At 57.0% G+C, this 16,527-nt stretch overlaps 1 protein-coding gene across 2 annotated transcripts; it reads left to right on the top strand.

Moving 5' to 3' along the window:
- The first annotated feature begins 2,486 nt into the window (after positions 1-2,486).
- Positions 2,487-8,891, top strand: ALPI (alkaline phosphatase, intestinal). 2 transcript variants are annotated; one of them, XM_047871034.1, is made up of 13 exons: positions 2,487-2,491; positions 5,076-5,080; positions 5,800-5,971; positions 6,054-6,170; positions 6,285-6,400; positions 6,597-6,771; positions 6,850-7,022; positions 7,286-7,420; positions 7,519-7,591; positions 7,727-7,861; positions 7,953-8,144; positions 8,365-8,484; positions 8,586-8,891. In XM_047871034.1, the coding sequence occupies exons 3-13, from the start codon at positions 5,902-5,904 to the stop codon at positions 8,882-8,884; spliced, it is 1,605 nt and encodes a 534-aa protein (XP_047726990.1). In that variant the 5' UTR covers positions 2,487-2,491; positions 5,076-5,080; positions 5,800-5,901; the 3' UTR covers positions 8,885-8,891. The 2 variants fall into 2 exon arrangements, with proteins under 2 accessions (XP_047726990.1, XP_047726989.1); XM_047871033.1 differs by lacking the exons at positions 2,487-2,491; positions 5,076-5,080 and having other exon boundaries at positions 5,753-5,971.
- The last annotated feature ends 7,636 nt before the right edge of the window (positions 8,892-16,527 follow it).

Raw genomic sequence — 16,527 nt, 5'->3', positions numbered from 1 at the left:
GTGCAGAAAGCCACACCAGGTCCCAGAGTCCCTCCTCCACCGTGATCACCAGCTTTCCTGTGCCAGTAACTCCTCCACCTGCCTCTGCCTGTGCTTCCCCCACCCCCTCCAGCAGCACCCTGGAGGCTGACCTCAGCCCAGCCGCCCCTCCTCTTCACGCCCTCCTCCGCCTTCCTGAAGCCCAGCCGGGCACCAATCCTCCAGTCTGTCAGTGGGGATTGTATCCAGGCTTCTCTCCTGCCCGGATCCCCCAGCATTACTTCCCGCTCCTCTCCAGGGTGGTCTGACGCTGGCCAGGGGAACCTCAGTTCTTCCCCTGGGACAGCGTCCAGGACTATAGCTCAGTTTACATACCACCCCCCCGCCCCGCCACCTCTGGACAGGAAGCCCCTCGCTGATTGGGTCTGATTTGACTCCTCTAGGTCTCCAGGATGACTTCATGTGGTCAGTGCTCAAGAGATTTACTGAATAGAATGGTCTCCTTTAAACAACTAGTAGCTGCCCAGCTTCTGGTTTTTGCCTCCAGGACCCTCACTGAGACCTTGAGCCAGTGTGGCGAGGACAGCTGCAATGGCCCCATGAGCATCTGAGGGCTTCACCTCCTGAGCCTCAGTTTCCAAGGCTGGTATAATGGGCTCCCTCTATTAACAGTTGTCTTCTGGGGCCTTCCTTTGGGCTTTGCAACCTCTCTCTGACCCCTGACACCAAGCTGATGCTGACCTTGTGCGGGTCACAGTTCCCAGCGTGAGGGCAAGTGACTTGGTATGGTGTAATCCCTGGGGTTCCCACGTGTACCCCAGCATGCACTTAGCTCAGCCTTAGATGCACTCAGTTTCGCTGAGCCCCAGAACATATCTCGGCAAACTTTTCCCCTCCACGGTCCCGGGGATGCCCCCAAGGTCTGTGCTGTCTCTGGTTCCTTCCAAAGGCCCCCAGGCCCCAAAGCGGCCCCTGCTGGGGCCATTCTCCAGTCAGTGCCCATCTGCTCCTGGGGAAGGGCAGAGCCTAAGTCTCTTGAACCTGGAACAGGGACCAGAGACACCCAAACCACAGAAAGGCAAGGGGCTTCTCCCTCCCCTGCTGCCAGTGCTTTTCACGTGACCCCCTAAGAACTCTCTCATTGAGCCCGTGACCCTGGCCGTGGCCGCTGCTCTCAGCTGAGTGCTCTTTCCAGCTCCCCAGGCCACGATGCAGCTAATTGCTCCATGAGCAGCATGGTCCCCGTGACTTTCTTGATGGCCCCCTGCTCAGGCCAGGAGGAGAGGCAGGCGGGCCAGCCTCCTCTCCTAGCCCTGGAACTGCACAGGCAGGCCTGGCCAGAGAGGGAGACACGTCATCAGAGGTGCAGTGCCACTGTGGCTGGGAGGGGCTAACATCTCTGCCCTCACCCGGTGCCCTCCCTCCTGCCTGCCAGACTCCCAGGTGGCTTCAGGAGGCTTGGTACCCCCTGATCCCAGGAGGTCTGCCCGTGCAGTGAGGGCAAAATACAACTTGTGTTCGCTTCCAGCATCCCCGCCTGAATGGGGACACTCCTACTGTTTCCACAGGGCTGGTGGGAGGTTCAAATGGGAGACACTGCCCCTAGAAAGAGATGCCTCGGTTTCCCCCAAAATGTTCCCCATCATGCTGAGGGGTGTTGTCTTTTGGTGATCAACAGTCATTCCCAGCTCCTGCCATGCTCCCCCTGAGTGGCAGGGCCGTCACTACATCTCCTAGGGGTGGTGTCGCAGTGAGATCAGGAGGGCAGGAGGCAGGAAGGAGCCATTCCTCCGTGGGGCAGCGGCAGCTGCTACAGGGTAGGCAGGCTCAGCATCACCCTGGGTGCCTACCCGCGCCCTGTGCTGGGGGCCAGGAAACACCCTGAACAGCCACCGGTGGTAGATGAGGGTAACGGTGGAGGGTGCCAGGGCTCCAGATGGGGCCCTTCAGGGCAGGCCCTTCCTTCCCAGGGAGCAGACACACCAGGACAACCAGACTGCCGGCTGCACAAAGCGAGGCAACTCCTGGCCTGAGCTAACAATTACCCAAGAGGCGTTATCGCTCTCTTTTTTTAATGTTTATTTATTTAGGTTTTTTTGGGGGGTGGGGGGGAGGGCACTAGTGTGTGAGGGGCAGAAAGAGAGAAGGAGAGAGAATGCCAAGCAGGCTGTGTGCTGACAGCACAGAGCCCGACACGGGGCTCGATCTCACAAATCACGAGATCACGACCTGAGCTGAAGTCAGGAGTCAGACGTTTAACCGACTGAGCCGCCCAGGCGCCCCAAGAGGCATTATGTCCTGCTCCACACCCAGAAAGACCAGGAAGAGCTTGCTGCCTGCTGATTTGTCATCCTGGGCCGCAGAGGAAGGACTATAACCAGATGTCATCACAGGTGATTCAGGCCCAAAGGTGCCTTCCCGCGTGGCCTCCCTGGTGGCCCCGCACAGCCGGGTCATAGCTGCAGGCTTCGAATGTGGACATACTTTTGTTTACTGCCCGTGACATGTGTATGTTTCGTCTCCAGTCCCGCTCAGGCACGTGACAAAGTTCACAAGAAACAAAAGCTGAGGCGCCTGGGTGACTCAGTTGGCTGAGCGTCCGACTTCGTCTCAGGTCATGATCTCATGGTCTGTGAGTTCGAGCCCCGCGTCAGGCTCTGCGCTGGCAGCTTAGAGCCTGGAGCCTGTTTCCGATTCTGTGTCTCCCTCTCTCTCTGCCCCGCCCCTGCTCATGCTCTCTCTCTTTCTCTCAATAATAAATAACGTTTAAAAAAAAAAAGAAAGAAAGAAACAAGAGCTGATCACAAATGATGATTACCTAATGTCATCCTAGGAAGGGCTTATGGTCACGGTCCTGGGAATTTATTACAGAGAAATGAAAACGTATGTTCCCCCAAAACCTGAATGAATATTCATAGCAGCTTTACATATAATAGCTCAAACTGGAGTCAGCCCAGATGTCTGTCCTTAGATGTTCACACATCTAAACACTGTGGTCAACCCATCCTACAGAATACACTCAGTGACACAAAGGAGTCAACGATTGATATGCTTGGATGAGTCTCTAGGGAACTGTCCTGAGGGGGGTGGGGGGAAGCCAACCCCAAAAGACTATCTGATTCCGTTTATGTAACTTATTTTGTCACGGAACCTGGTCTGGATCACCTGGCGGAAGAACCAAACAGCACCCGGAGATCTTGGAAGGCAGGAGGTTTATTTCACACCAGCAGGCTCAGAGGAGATCACTCTCCAGAGGTCTGAGTCCTGAGCGTAAGCGTGGGGGACAATTTAGAGTCTGTTATTTCTGCATTCAGCATTAGTAGTAATTTGGCAGGAAGAAGAACCAGGAAGGGGAGTCTTCGGGCAGGGACAGAAATTCCCCTGTCAGTCCTGTCGGCCGTCTTATAACAGATTCTTCCCTAACAATTTGAGATGACAAAATTTTAGAAACGCAGGAGAGGGGTCAGGGACTGAGCAGGGGTGTGGGAGGGAGGTAAGGTGGTTATAAAGGGATCTGTTCCAATCTCCGGGGTTGGAGCTGTTCGGTATCTTAACTGTAGTGGTGTTTACGTGAACCCACGCATGGGACAAGATGGTATGGAACCTACATGCCCACACGAAGGAGTTCATGCAAAACAGGGGAACTCCGAATAGATATCTGAGAATCTGTGACTTTGTGCCACTGGGGGAAATTGGGCGGCATCCAAGGATTCTCTGTATTATTTCTTACAACTGCAGGCGAATCTACAGTTATGTCAAAAATTCCAATTGATAACGGGGATGGGGAATTCACTGGAAGACTAATCTTGGAATAATAAACCTTTCACCTACAGCCTGGTAAAAAGAACCAATTAATTAATTAAGGACCTGCCCAGGGGTTAGTCTCCCCTGACCTTTAGCCAAGAATTTCCCTAGCACAGCAAGATGATGCAGGGGACAGAGGAGCTACGGGGACACTTCAGAGGCCAGGAAGGATGCCTCCCAAGGCGCTAGCTCTCCTCAGATGTAGAGGACAGCCAGGTCAGTGTGGAGGCGGCCCCAGGAAAGCTCTGCTTGAGAGGTGGGGGCTGGGCAGGGAGATGCTGGCGGCCAGGATCTTGGCCAGATGCTTGGTCCCTGGTTTTGGGGACCAACCACGTGGCTCAGGTGGTGAGGAGGCCAGAGCGCAAAACGGAGCTACCGTGGTCCACTGGGGTGGGCAGAGTTGGGAGGAAGGTTTTTCTTCTTCGAAAAAAAAAAAAATGTTTATTTTTGAGAGAGAGAGAGCTCACACAAGCGAGGGAGGGGCAGAGAGAAAGGGGGACAGAGGATCCACAGCGGGCTCTGAGCGGACAGCGTCGAGCCAGATGCGGGGCTCAAACTCAACGATCGTGACCTGAGCCGAAGTCTGTCCTGCTCGACTGACTGAGCCACCCAGGTGCCCCCCAATTTTTTTTTTAATGGTGGGGAAAAGCACAGCACAAAATTTACCATCGTAACCACTTGTAAGTGCCTGGCTCAGTAGAGTGAATGCGGGCTGTGGCTGTCGGACAGCAGCTCTCCGGCAGGTTTTCATCTTCAAAACTGAAACTCTGTTCCCACTAAACACCTCCTCCCCCGGCCTCCTCCTCCTGGGCCCTGGCAACCAGTTCTATGCATTTGACGACTTGAGATGCCTCGTCTAAGTAGAATCACACAGCGTTTGCCCTTCAGTGACTGGCCTATTTCACTTAGCATCATACCCTGAGGGCTCATCCATGTTGCAGCGTGTGACAGGATTCCCTTCCTTTTTAAGGCTGAATAATATCCCCTTACGTGGACGGACAACGTCTTGTTTATACGTTCATCTCATGATAGACACTTGAATTGCTTCCACCTTTTCGCTACTGTGAACAAGGCAGCTATGAACATGGGGGTGCAAATCTCTCTTCCAGACCTTGCTTTCAAATCTTTTGCATATACACCCAGACGTGCGGTCGCTGGATTGGAGGAATGCTTTTGAACCTGTCTGGTCACGGAAACCTCTTTGTTCCTTATCAGATGCCATACCTGTGGGTATTCGTTGCCCATGGAGAGAAGAAACTCACCCCTGGGCCCTCTCTGCCTGTCCAAGGGAGCAGAGGTCAGCCTCACGTACACTGGGTTCCCACCCCTGCCTGCCCCCCACACATGCACGCACACGCGAGAGCCCCACAAGGCTGGCCCGTAATTGGACACAGAAATGAGGTTCCACTCCGTCACCACTAGCCCCACCCTTTTCCACAGCACAAGGGACTCTGGGTCCAGTCTCCTGGGCACCCTCTGAGCCCAGCACCCTCCCCACCTGCCCACACCAGTCCTGGTCAGAAGCCAGGCCACCCCCGCGTGCCTCCTTTCCCGTGTCTCGGGGCCTCACAGCCTCAGGAGGCCAAACCCAGGCCCCTGGCCCAGCCTGTGCGCCTCACACCCCACCTCCCTTAGCACCCAGAACCGAGCCTGTCCAAAGCTGGCTCTCAGAAAACACTGAACAAGTGAGGTGAACGAAGGAGCAACAGTGCTCCCACAAGTCTGTATGAGCCAAGGGCCGGGAGTGGCCCCTGTCGGGGTGCCTTTCACCCAAAGGAGATGCGCCCCCTCAACCCCACCCACCCTAGGGAGACTGCTGGGACCATCCCGTGCTGGACAGACCTGCCTTTTCCAGGACCCCGGCCTTGAGGCTTGCCCAGCCACGCCCTGCCACTTGCCTTCTACCAGCGTGACTTAAAGTCACAGGGCGGGGGCGGGGTCAGCGTGGCCACCTGGGACAATGGGAGGGACATGGAGCCTTTTACAACCAGGAACAAAGTTCTCCCCTGACTTAAGCCCGGGCGGCTTGTACTGCGGCTGGTACCCACGTTCTGGCTCCCCCAGGGTCCCAGCCTCCCCGGAGTCCTGGCCTCGCAGCCCTCCCACCATCCCACAGGCATGCAGGGAGCCTGGGTGCTGCTTCTGCTGCTGGGCCTGAGGCCACAGCTGTCCCTTGGCACCATCCCAGGTAATGAGGCACCTCCCGGCTGCCCCCCATGTATAGGACACTCCCCCAAGACTGACCTGGCTTCCACTCTCCCCTTGGCCAGTTGAGGAGGAGGACCCAGCCTTCTGGAACCGCCAGGCAGCCCAAGCCCTGGATGCCGCTAAGAAGCTGAAGCCCATCCAGACGGCTGCTAAGAACCTCATTCTCTTCTTGGGGGACGGTGAGTGTCAAGGCCTGTCCACCCCCTGTGGCTCCCACAACCCTCGTCCCCAAGGCTGCCAGTGGACACAGACCAGCCCTGGGGACTCGGGCCTGACAAGATGTGCTCCTTCAGGGATGGGGGTGCCCACGGTGACAGCCACTCGGATCCTAAAGGGGCAAATTAATAACAAACTGGGACCCGAGACGCCCCTGGCCATGGACCACTTTCCGTATGTGGCTCTGTCCAAGGTAAGGGCTGGGTGGCCTCGGGGTGCTCCCCACCAGAAGGGGGGCGGGTGCCCAGGAGTGCGACAGGAGGGAAGGCCCAGGAGGCTTGGGGCCGGAGTTTGGGGACCAGGGTGGTGAGGGTGGGCCCCTGGGCTTGGGTCAGGATCTCGGGTATCTGATGGAGCCAGAGGGGAGCTGAGGGTGTCTCTGTCCCCAGACATACAACGTGGACAGACAGGTGCCAGATAGCGCAGGCACAGCCACAGCCTACCTGTGCGGGGTCAAGGCCAACTACCAGACCATTGGACTGAGTGCAGCTGCCCGCTTTGACCGGTGCAACACAACACAGGGCAACGAGGTCGTCTCCGTGATGTACCGGGCCAAGAAAGCAGGTGGGCTTGGGGCCGGCTTAGCGGGCAGGGGCAGGATCAGAGACCTCGGGGGCTCACCCTGAGCTCGGCCACCCTCAGGGAAGTCCGTGGGGGTGGTGACCACCACAAGAGTGCAGCACGCCTCGCCAGCCGGCACCTACGCGCACGTGGTCAACCGCAACTGGTACTCAGACGCGGACATGCCCGCCAAGGCCCGGAAGGAGGGGTGCCAGGACATCGCCCGGCAGCTCATCTCCAACGTGGACATTGATGTGAGCCGCGAAGGGCCAGCAGGGGGACGGGGGGGGGGGGGGGGGGCGTGTCTCCACCGGCCACAGTCCCAGGCAACTGAGGACCTCAGCTCTGGGGCCTGGCAGGGTCTCCCGGAGCTTGGGGTGGGGCCCGAGGTGGCGGAGGAGGGACCGCCGGGGACAGGCCACACCCACAGACCTGAAAGGGGAGCGTGGGGCTCTCTGAGGAGAGAGCGAGGGGCCAGCTGGGCCCCACGCCCACCTGCCTAATCCTTTGGCTACAGGTGATCCTGGGCGGAGGCCGAAAGTACATGTTTCCCAAGGGGACCCCAGACCCTGAGTATCCGAGTGACGCCACACAGAACGGAATCAGGTTGGATGGGCGCAACCTGGTGCAGGAGTGGCAGGCCAGGCACCAGGTGATGGGGGCTCAGAGGTGCACGGGGCACGAGAGGGACACGGATCCGAGGGCTGTGGACTGAGGCCTGGCTCTGCACCCTCCCCGCCCCCCCCCCAGGGTGCCCGGTACGTGTGGAACCGCCAGGCGCTCCTTCAGGCTTCCCAGGACCCCTCCGTAACACACCTCATGGGTAATGACCCCAGCCACCCCCACGTTCCCGCCCTGGCCTCCCGGGTCCTCAGAGGGCCAAGCGTACGCCCAGATGTTCACACCCACTCCCCGGCCTACCCGTCACCACCGGCCCCACCGGCCCCCTTCCCCACAGGCCTCTTTGAGCCAGGAGACACGAAATACGAGGTCCACCGAAACCACACCCGGGACCCATCCCTGATGGAGATGACGGAGGCGGCCCTGCACCTGCTGAGGAGGAACCCCCGGGGCTTCTACCTGTTTGTGGAGGGTGCGTGGCAGGCAGCCCCTTGCGGAGCACGGAAGTGGGAATGGCCAGGGCGGGCCGGGCATCGTCCACCTTCCACGCGCCCTGCCCGCAGGAGGCCGCATCGACCACGGTCATCACGACGGCAGGGCTTATCTGGCACTGACGGAGGCCGTGATGTTCGATTCTGCCATCGACAAGGCCAGCCAGCTCACGAGCGAGAAGGACACTCTGACCCTTGTCACCGCTGACCACTCCCACGTCTTCTCTTTTGGTGGCTACACGCTTCGAGGCAGCTCCATTTTCGGTAGGCCCAGGAGGGTGGCAGGGTTTCCTCAGTTATGTGGCAGAAATTGCTCCGACTCTCCCTTTCCTCATCTGTCAAACGGGGCAACACAGCAACCGCCTTGGAGGGTTCTTGTGAGGATGAAGCCGGCGAGGCCCGAAGTGCCTCGGTTTGCTAGGTGTAGCCCGCGGAGGCCCCCTGGCTGCGGTCAGGCCGATCACCGGGTCCCTCCTCCCTGCAGGCCTAGCCCCCCGCAAAGCCCACGACAACAAGACCTACACCTCCATCCTCTACGGCAACGGGCCCGGCGGCTTCGCGCTCAAGGACGGCCCCCGGCCCAACGTCAGCGACAGCCAGAGCGGTGAGTGCAGCGGCGGGCGGTCTGGGGGGAACTCGAGGGAGGGAGCCGCCGGCCGCCCGGCGGGCCCTGACCCACCGCCCCCCCCCCCGCCCTCCGCCCAGGGGACCCCTCGTACCAGCAGCAGGCCGCGGTGCCCCTGCAGTCCGAGACCCACGGCGGCGAGGACGTGGCGGTGTTCGCGCGCGGCCCGCAGGCGCACCTGGTGCACGGCGTGCAGGAGCAGAGCTTCGTGGCGCACGTCATGGCCTTCGCCGCCTGCCTGGAGCCCTACACCGACTGCGGCCTGCCGCCCTCTGCCGGCCCCAACGACGCCGCGCCCCCGGGCCCGGCCGCCGGCCCGCCGTCGCTGCCCCTGCTGGCCGGGGCGCTGTTGCTGGTGCTGGCGGGCGCCGCGCCCTGACCGTGACCCGCCCCACCCGCCCCCGGGCGCCGCCGCACCCCGCCCCGGGCCCCCGGCCCCAGGCCCCGGCCCCCCCGGAGCCCCCGCCGCGGGCCCCTCCCCCCAGACCTTCGCCTGCCGGCAATAAACTCCTCTCGGCCCCGGGGCGCCTCGATGGGGCGCCCCGGAGCCCGGGGTCGCGGCCTTCCTGGGCACCCACGGTGCCCCTGGGCTGTTCGCAACTCCGCCTCGACCTCCGTGTCAGGGTAAGGACGGGGCTCTGAAGGCCAGGTGCTGCCCGGCAGATAGCCCTGCGTGAGGACCAGGGGGGCACCATCCTAGAGGCGGCCCCCACCCCCCCCCTCCCCCCGCAGGCCACAACTTTGCCCAGACCCCTCGCCACGCCTGCTTCTTCACTTCGGTCTTCACAGCACCAAGGATTCAGGCACGTCGGGGCTCCCGGAAAAGGGTGGTTTCCTGTCACCCCGCACCTGGGCCTGCAGGCACCTTGCTGGCTGAGGAGGCTGCTGGGGCCAGGAGGCGGTACAGTCAGTCCTCCAGGGGCACCTCCTAGGGAGCCCAGCGGTCCTGCTACACAGAGAGGAGATGGTGACACAGAATGGAGAGACTTGTCCCAAGTCACTTAGGTACTGATGTTCACCCCCTCAGTGACCATCCCAGACTGGGAGACCCAAGGATCGGTTGAGGCAGGCGGCCCCAGAGCAACCCTTGCCCCCTCCAGGAGGCCATCTGGGTGATGGGCCTAGATCTGTGAAGAGATGAGATCCCATTTCCCCCGCCCGGGGGCCTCTAGTCTACTGACAGAGACAAAGCAATAATCAAATAAACCGTTATAATACAGTATAATGCTGGTAGTGATGTGTTCTAGAGAGAAAAATCATTAGTATGTCTGTGAGTGAGGGGACGTGGTGGATAATCCAGATCAGTAGGTCAGGGAGGGGCTGGCTGCCTGAGGAGCAGACAGTGGAGCCAAGACAAGGAAGTGAGGGCTTGAGCAATGCAGAAGGAACAGCCGTGCAAGGGCCCTGAGGCAGCAATCAGCAAGTGCTATTCCAGCACTAGCTGGACCAGAGTTGGGGTGAGTGGGGTAGGGGGTAAAACCTGAGGGATAAGAGATGGGAGCAGGTAGGTGGGGAGTTTGAACTTTATCCAAGGTGTGGTATGTAAATTGGAAGGCTTTTAGCAGGGGCATAATGTGACCTGACTCTTGGAAAATGACACTCTGATTATTTCAGGGATAAGAATCTTATTTGGGGCTCCTGGGTGGCTCAGTCAGTTGAACGTTTGACTCTTGATTTCGGCTCAGGTCATGATCTTGCGGTTCATGAGTTCGAGGCCCCCACCAGGCTCTGTGCTGACAGTGCAGAGCCTGCTGGGGATTCTCTCTCCCTTTCTCTCTGCCCTTCCCTTGCTTGCGTACACATGTGCACTCTCTTGCTCCCTCGCTCTCTCTCTAAAAAATAAATAAACATGAAAACAACTTAATCGAAGAGTAACTGACATACAAAATTGTATTCATTTCAGGTATACAACGCAGTGATTAGATATAGATGTACAATAAGAAATGGTCACCACAGTAAGTCTAGCTACCGTCTGTCATCACACTGAATTGTTATAATTCTTATTTACTAAAATCTTGATCTCACACTGTAAAACATCAGTTTGAAGGCATGGCCCTCAGGGCAGTTTATTTCAATTTTGGATTTTAGTGGCTGTCACAAAAATATGGGAGCTGAATGGGAAAAGGGCATCATTAGCTAGGCTTCCTAAACCATCATATTCATGGTTGTTTTTTTTTTTAATCTTTATTTGTTTTTGAGAGAGAGAGAGAGAGAGAGAGAGAGAGACAGAGCTCGAGCAGGGGAGGAACAGAGAGAGAGGGAGACACAGAATCCGAAGCAGGCTCCAGGCTCCGAGCTGTCAGCACAGAGCCCGACGCGGGGCTCGAACCCACGAACCACGAGATCATGACCTGAGCCGATGTCGGACGCTCGACCGACTGAGCCACCCAGGCGCCCCAATCATGTTCATCTTTAAACTCCATCCACCAATTGGGCAAAGACTTAATAAAAATCCAGCTGCTCTATTTCTGTCTTCCCTGTTATCAATTAGTTGGTTTTACAAGCCAATGGAGAGGTGCTGCGTGTTTATACTTCATAAATGGGTTCCAAACCCAAGGAAACTCTACATTTTAAAACTCTGCAGGTTTAGAGGCACCTGGCTGGCTCGGTCAGTAGAATGTGTGACTCTTGATTTCGGGGTCAAGAGTTCAAACCCCATGTTAGGGGTAGAGTTGACTTAAAAAAATAAATAAGATTAAAAAATTTAAAACTCTACGGGTTTAAAAAACAGGTTATTCTGGATTGAGTGGTAATTGTTGCACCATTTTGGGTATTCTAGAAACCACTGAATCACACACTTGAAAAGAATGAATTTTACGGTGGGTAAATTACATTTAAATTTTTTAAAAACAGACAACTTCCAAGTTCTTTTTTTTTTTTTAATGTGTAGGTTTTGTGGGTCAAACACATTGTTAGCCACAAAATCACGTGTGCATGGAAACATTTTCAAACATTTGTTTTAACGTCTTTCCCTGGAGGATGTTCACCAGGGAAGGTGAATCTGTTTTTTCAATAATTTACTGGGTGCCTAAAACGGATAGCTCTCGTCTCCTCAAGAAATGTCAGCACCCCAGTCTTTAAGAAGGAGGGAAAGGGAGGAGGAAAGAGAGGGGGAATTCACAACAGCCCTTTCCCATTGTTTGTGTGGCCTGGAAACTTTCCTGGTCACACCCGATTTTATTACCAAGTATCATAAAGATTCTGCTTTACTAGAACAACCTTGGTTTTTGTTTAACTTTTTAAAAATATTTATTTATTTTTGAGAGAGAGAGAGAGAGAGAGAGAGAGACAGAGCATGAGTGAGGGAGGGGGACACAGAATCAGAAGCAGGCTCCGGGCTCTGAGCTGTCAGCATAGAGCCCGACGAGGGGCTCGAACCTATGGACCGTGAGATCATGACCTGAGCTGAAGTCAGAGGCTTAACTGACTGAGCCACCCAGGTGCCCCGAAAATCTTGATTTTTTTAAAGTTAACACCACGGAGGGCTCCTGTGCCCTTGGGCTTCTAGTTCTTTCCTGCAGTGGTTTGACAAGGTAGGCCAGTGAGTGTTGTAGGTACAGCTCCCTCTACACTTTTTCCTCATCCAGAATCCTTTTTAAAAAATCCCTTCTCAGTAGCTGTTCCATCAGCGGGTGCCTGACAGTTTTCCCTGTGTGCAATTGTTCTTATGAAACAAGGCATTCATATATCTTCTCTACTCTGTCTTTCCTTTCCTGACTCTCTCTCTCTCTCTCTCTCTCACACACACACACACACACACACACACACACAAAGTGGTTTGTGTATTTCATTATTGAAACAGAACCCAAGCAAATACCTTAAGCTGAGATGTATAAAAAACCACACGGTAAACCTCCCACACTGGGTAATTTGCGCTAACACCTCCTTCCAATCTGTGGTAGTGTTTTCTCTACATCTTCCGACAGTATTTGCTGACAAAGAAATGCCTTTCGGTTTGTCGACAGATCATTTTCTGTTCATTGTTTCTGCCATTTTTACTGCGGCAGAAAAAAAATAAGTGTTTGCCTGGTGGTAGGTGTTTTTTGTCTCGTGCTATTATGCAAGAAACTTTAAAAGAGCTTTCCAAATATTTATCATTGCTTAGGGAAATATCAAAAAAGTACTGAGTTGAAAAGCACATAACTTTAAACGTCGCTGGGAAAAGCATTGCGGAGGTTTGTCTCCGCGTTCTGAAAGCTTAGTTGTTAGATACCTTGCTTGTCCATAAGGATTTCGTGCTCTATTGAGTCGTGTCTCAGGGCGCCAGTCGCTTGGGGCAAAGCTTCACCAGTAACGACGGGGGCAGAGTTGTTTCAAACAGTTTGGTTTTGTTTAGTTTTTATATTTGGGGCTGATTTCCCATCAGGTGTGCACCGTGGGTGAAGATGAGCACCTATCAGGAGAGAGGACGGTCGCGTCTGCGGTCCCTTACCTCGTGTGGATTATTGGTGTTACTGGCTGTGTCTTTACAGGGCTCTTTCGGAAGCTACTTGGTTGTTGTGGGAGATTCGTTTGTTTAAAACTAGATCATATTATCCCTAAATCCACTTGGGCAGACACACTAAACTCTCACACATCACCATCCACTGGAAGTGAGCAAACGGGGAGAGGGTGTCCCTCACTGGGCACCCTCGTTCTCTTCCATGTCGGGGGTGTTCGCCCCGCTGACGGGGGAAAGGTGCCAGCACGGAGCTGGATATTAAATATGAACATCCAGACTCCCGTTTAGGGTGCCCCCTGCCCAGGGTCATGGCAAGTCCCCAAAGGAGATAAAGCATATTAAGGCCCAACATACCGTAGACACTCAGGAGGACTCAGTGTCCCTTTAACCTGATGCCCTGAGATCCAGATGGGGGGCCAGGCAGGCTGGGACCCCGGATAGGACTCAGGCTAAACAGCTCCCTTTGCCGTGGGTGTGTCAGCATTTCCGGGGCTCAGACAGGGTCTGGAGGGCACCACAGGTCCAGTCTCCTCTAGACCCAGGGCCCCCAGCTCATGGAGTCCCCTTGAGCCCCTGTCCCTGCGCCTGGCCCAACCCAGCTCAGGGGGCTGATACGGGATGTGTCACGATGGGGAAAAACAGGCATGCTGTCTCTCGGGAGGCCTCAGACGGGATGCCAGATGCGCCCTCGTCCTGCCCTTGAGGCTGACATTACCATCTGATGCGGTTAGCCAGCCCCCACCGCCCCCCATTCCAGAAGCAGGTCTCCCCACCTGGTCAGCATCTACATGACAGGCTGTTGCCCTGTGAGGCTGACACCCCCGATTCCTGCCTCCCGGCGGGGCCTCCGGAGGCCTCCAGGAAGCTGTGCAGGATTTTAAATTGCACCCTCGGATCTAAAGTGGCCCCAGGGCCTGCTTACTCCGGCTGAACAGAACTTCGGCATTTGCTACCAGCACACACGCCGGGCCAGAGCACTGACGACAGGCAGCCGAAGCTCCCCTTGGTGTAACCTTGTCGCTGGGGGAGCCCGGTCTGTGCCAACGTGCTGGGCACAGTGCCTAGGGACCAACTGTGTCTCCTCCGCTGCCCCTCCGGGAGGAGACGGCCGCCCTCCTCCCGGCTCCCAAAGGGTGAGGCCGCCCACCGTCCACCCTCCGCCGGGAGGCATCCAGGCCCCGGGCACCCTGACCTTGCCCTTTCTTCGCTCACCAGCGTTGCAAGTTCCGTCCGGCACGCCCCTCCCTCCCTGCCCTGGGCTCCTCGGGTGAGAGAGAAGTGGCCACGTTCAGACCTCCCCATGCAGATCCCCGTCAGCAGCCCCGGCGACGTTTCGGTCCCGCAGGAAGGTGGGAGGGATTTTTTTTATTATTTATGCAAACTACAGACAAGGAGAGATGCGGCTTAACGGCACCATGTGACAGTGGCTCCGGGACTTGAGCTGCCTGCCGCCCAATGAATCAGCCTGAGCCACCGCCAGAGGCTCCCAGGCGGGCGGCCGCTGAGGTGGGAGAACGGGCACCGCCTCACTCCCCTCCGTCCGACCTGATGAGCTCATGCCGGGCTGCTCCAAGGGCCTGGGGCCTGGGGGCTGAGCCGTGTGCCCAGGCGGCCCTCTGGGCACCTCCAGCCCGGCGTGGGGTGACAGGGAGGGCAAGAGGGGAGCCCTGTGGCCAGAGCAGTCCCAGAACAGGGACCCTGCCAGGACACGGGCGGGGGGGGGGTGGGGTGGAGTCCAGTTCATTAGAAGGACTCTGCAGGAAAGGCCAGGCCAGTGCCCAGCTAGTTTTCCCCAAAGGGAAGGGGGCTTGGGATCTGGCGGTCCCCATCCCTGGCAGCTTTGCGGGCGACGCCAGTGACCGGGTGAAGGCTGCACAGGAGACGCTCTGCTCAGATCCGGACAGACTTGGCTCAGTGATGTGCCGTCCAAATTCGGGTCGTCCAGGCTCGCGCAGAAACTGCGGGATGGAGGCGGGGGTAGGTCAGTGGGACTGGTGCGCCCTGCCCTCCCCCCACCACCCTGTCCTGCTGCTGGGTGGCCGGAGGGGACAGTCACAGGGCTACAGACTGTGCTGGGCCTCTAGGCCAGCCTGGAGCCAGCAGAGGGAAGGGGAAAATGCTCTTTTTAATCAATCAAGAGGAAGTAGGTTTCTCAGGTCACTTGGAGGGAGGGCGGAGACATCCAGAAGGGGAGAAAAGAGAGGAGGCACAGAGAGGGACCCTCTGCCCTCCCCCCAAACCTTCAGTAAAGTCTGTGACTCTACCCAGTTCCATGTGGGAGGTCCCTGGGGAAGGAAGGGATAGGGGGCAGCCCGGCATAGGGGGCGTCGGGGTGGGAAAGGAGGCATGAGGAGAGGCCTAATCCCCCTGAGAACATATCCCCAGAGCTATTTGCATATGGAAGACCCTGGGCTTTCCAAACATTTTTGGCATAGGAGCTCAAGCCATTTAAAAATATTGCATCTAGGGGCGTCGGAGTGGCTCAGTCGGTTGGGCGCCCGACTTCGGCTCAGGTCATGATCTCGCGGTTCGTGAGTTCGGCCCCTGCGTCGGGCTCTGTGCTGACAGCTCGGAGCCCGGAGGCTGCTTCGGATTCTGTGTCTCCCTCTCTGTGCCCCTCCCCAGCTTGCACTCTGTCTCCCAAAAATAAATAAAACATTACAATTTTTTTTAATTTTTTTTTTCAACGTTTATTTATTTTTGGGACAGAGAGAGACAGAGCATGAACGGGGGAGGGGCAGAGAGAGAGGGAGACACAGAATCGGAAACAGGCTCCAGGCTCTGAGCCATCAGCCCAGAGCCCGACGCGGGGCTCGAACTCACGGACCGCGAGATCGTGACCTGGCTGAAGTCGGACGCTTAACCGACTGCGCCACCCAGGTGCCCCTACAATTTTTTTTTAAATATTGCATCCAGCAGCGCCGAGGTGGCTCAGTCGGTTGTGTCCGACTCTCGGTGTCAGCTCAGGACACGGTCTGGCAGTTTGTGGGATCAAGCCCCACGTCGGGCTGTGCGCTGGCAGCATGGGGCCTGCTTGGGATTCTCTGTCTCTTTCTCTCTCTGCTCCTCCCCCACTCGTGCTCTCTCTCTCACGGTCTCTCTCTCTCATGCTCTCTCTTTCTCTCTCATGGTCTCTCGCTCTCTTTCTCATGGTCTCTGTCTCTCTCAAAATAAACATTTACAAATAAATTAAAAAATATCGCATCTAGGATACTTCACAAGCGGGGGCCCCAAGGCCCCCAGAGCACCAGGCATCTGGAGTCGGCACAGAAGCAGCCACAGGAATGGCAGAAACTTGAATCTGGTCCCACTGAGCTGTTTAGAAAGGCCCGGGGCTTCTGGCTGGTCAGTGGCACCAGGCACCCTGTGGCCCCTCCTGGGTGCCACAGAAATCCCGGGGCTGCCGACCCCCCCCATTCTCTCTGAGACCGTAGGCAGGGAGGCTCAGGCACACCTCTCCAGCTGGCTCCCAGTCCTCCCCGGATCTGTACCGAGCTGGCACCCAGGGAGCCCCAGACGGAGGGTGCTCCTGGCATCCTTGACCTGAGGTCTCAGAGTCGGGCCGAGCCTGCTGGGGCAGC

The sequence above is a fragment of the Prionailurus viverrinus genome, chromosome C1 (genome assembly GCF_022837055.1).
Source record: "Prionailurus viverrinus isolate Anna chromosome C1, UM_Priviv_1.0, whole genome shotgun sequence".
Taxonomy (NCBI): domain Eukaryota; kingdom Metazoa; phylum Chordata; class Mammalia; order Carnivora; family Felidae; genus Prionailurus; species Prionailurus viverrinus.
The sequence above is the reverse complement of the archived record's forward strand: the minus strand, read 5'-3'. Positions and strand labels throughout refer to the sequence as shown.

Bases quoted from the DNA above. Each gene is read 5' to 3' on its own strand.
- ALPI (XM_047871034.1), top strand. From the start codon at position 5,902: ATGCAGGGAGCCTGGGTGCTGCTTCTGCTGCTGGGCCTGAGGCCACAG. The intron at 7,592-7,726 runs GTAATGACCCCA...CCTTCCCCACAG, and splicing joins CTCCGTAACACACCTCATGG to GCCTCTTTGAGCCAGGAGAC. The intron at 8,485-8,585 runs GTGAGTGCAGCG...CCCTCCGCCCAG, and splicing joins CGTCAGCGACAGCCAGAGCG to GGGACCCCTCGTACCAGCAG.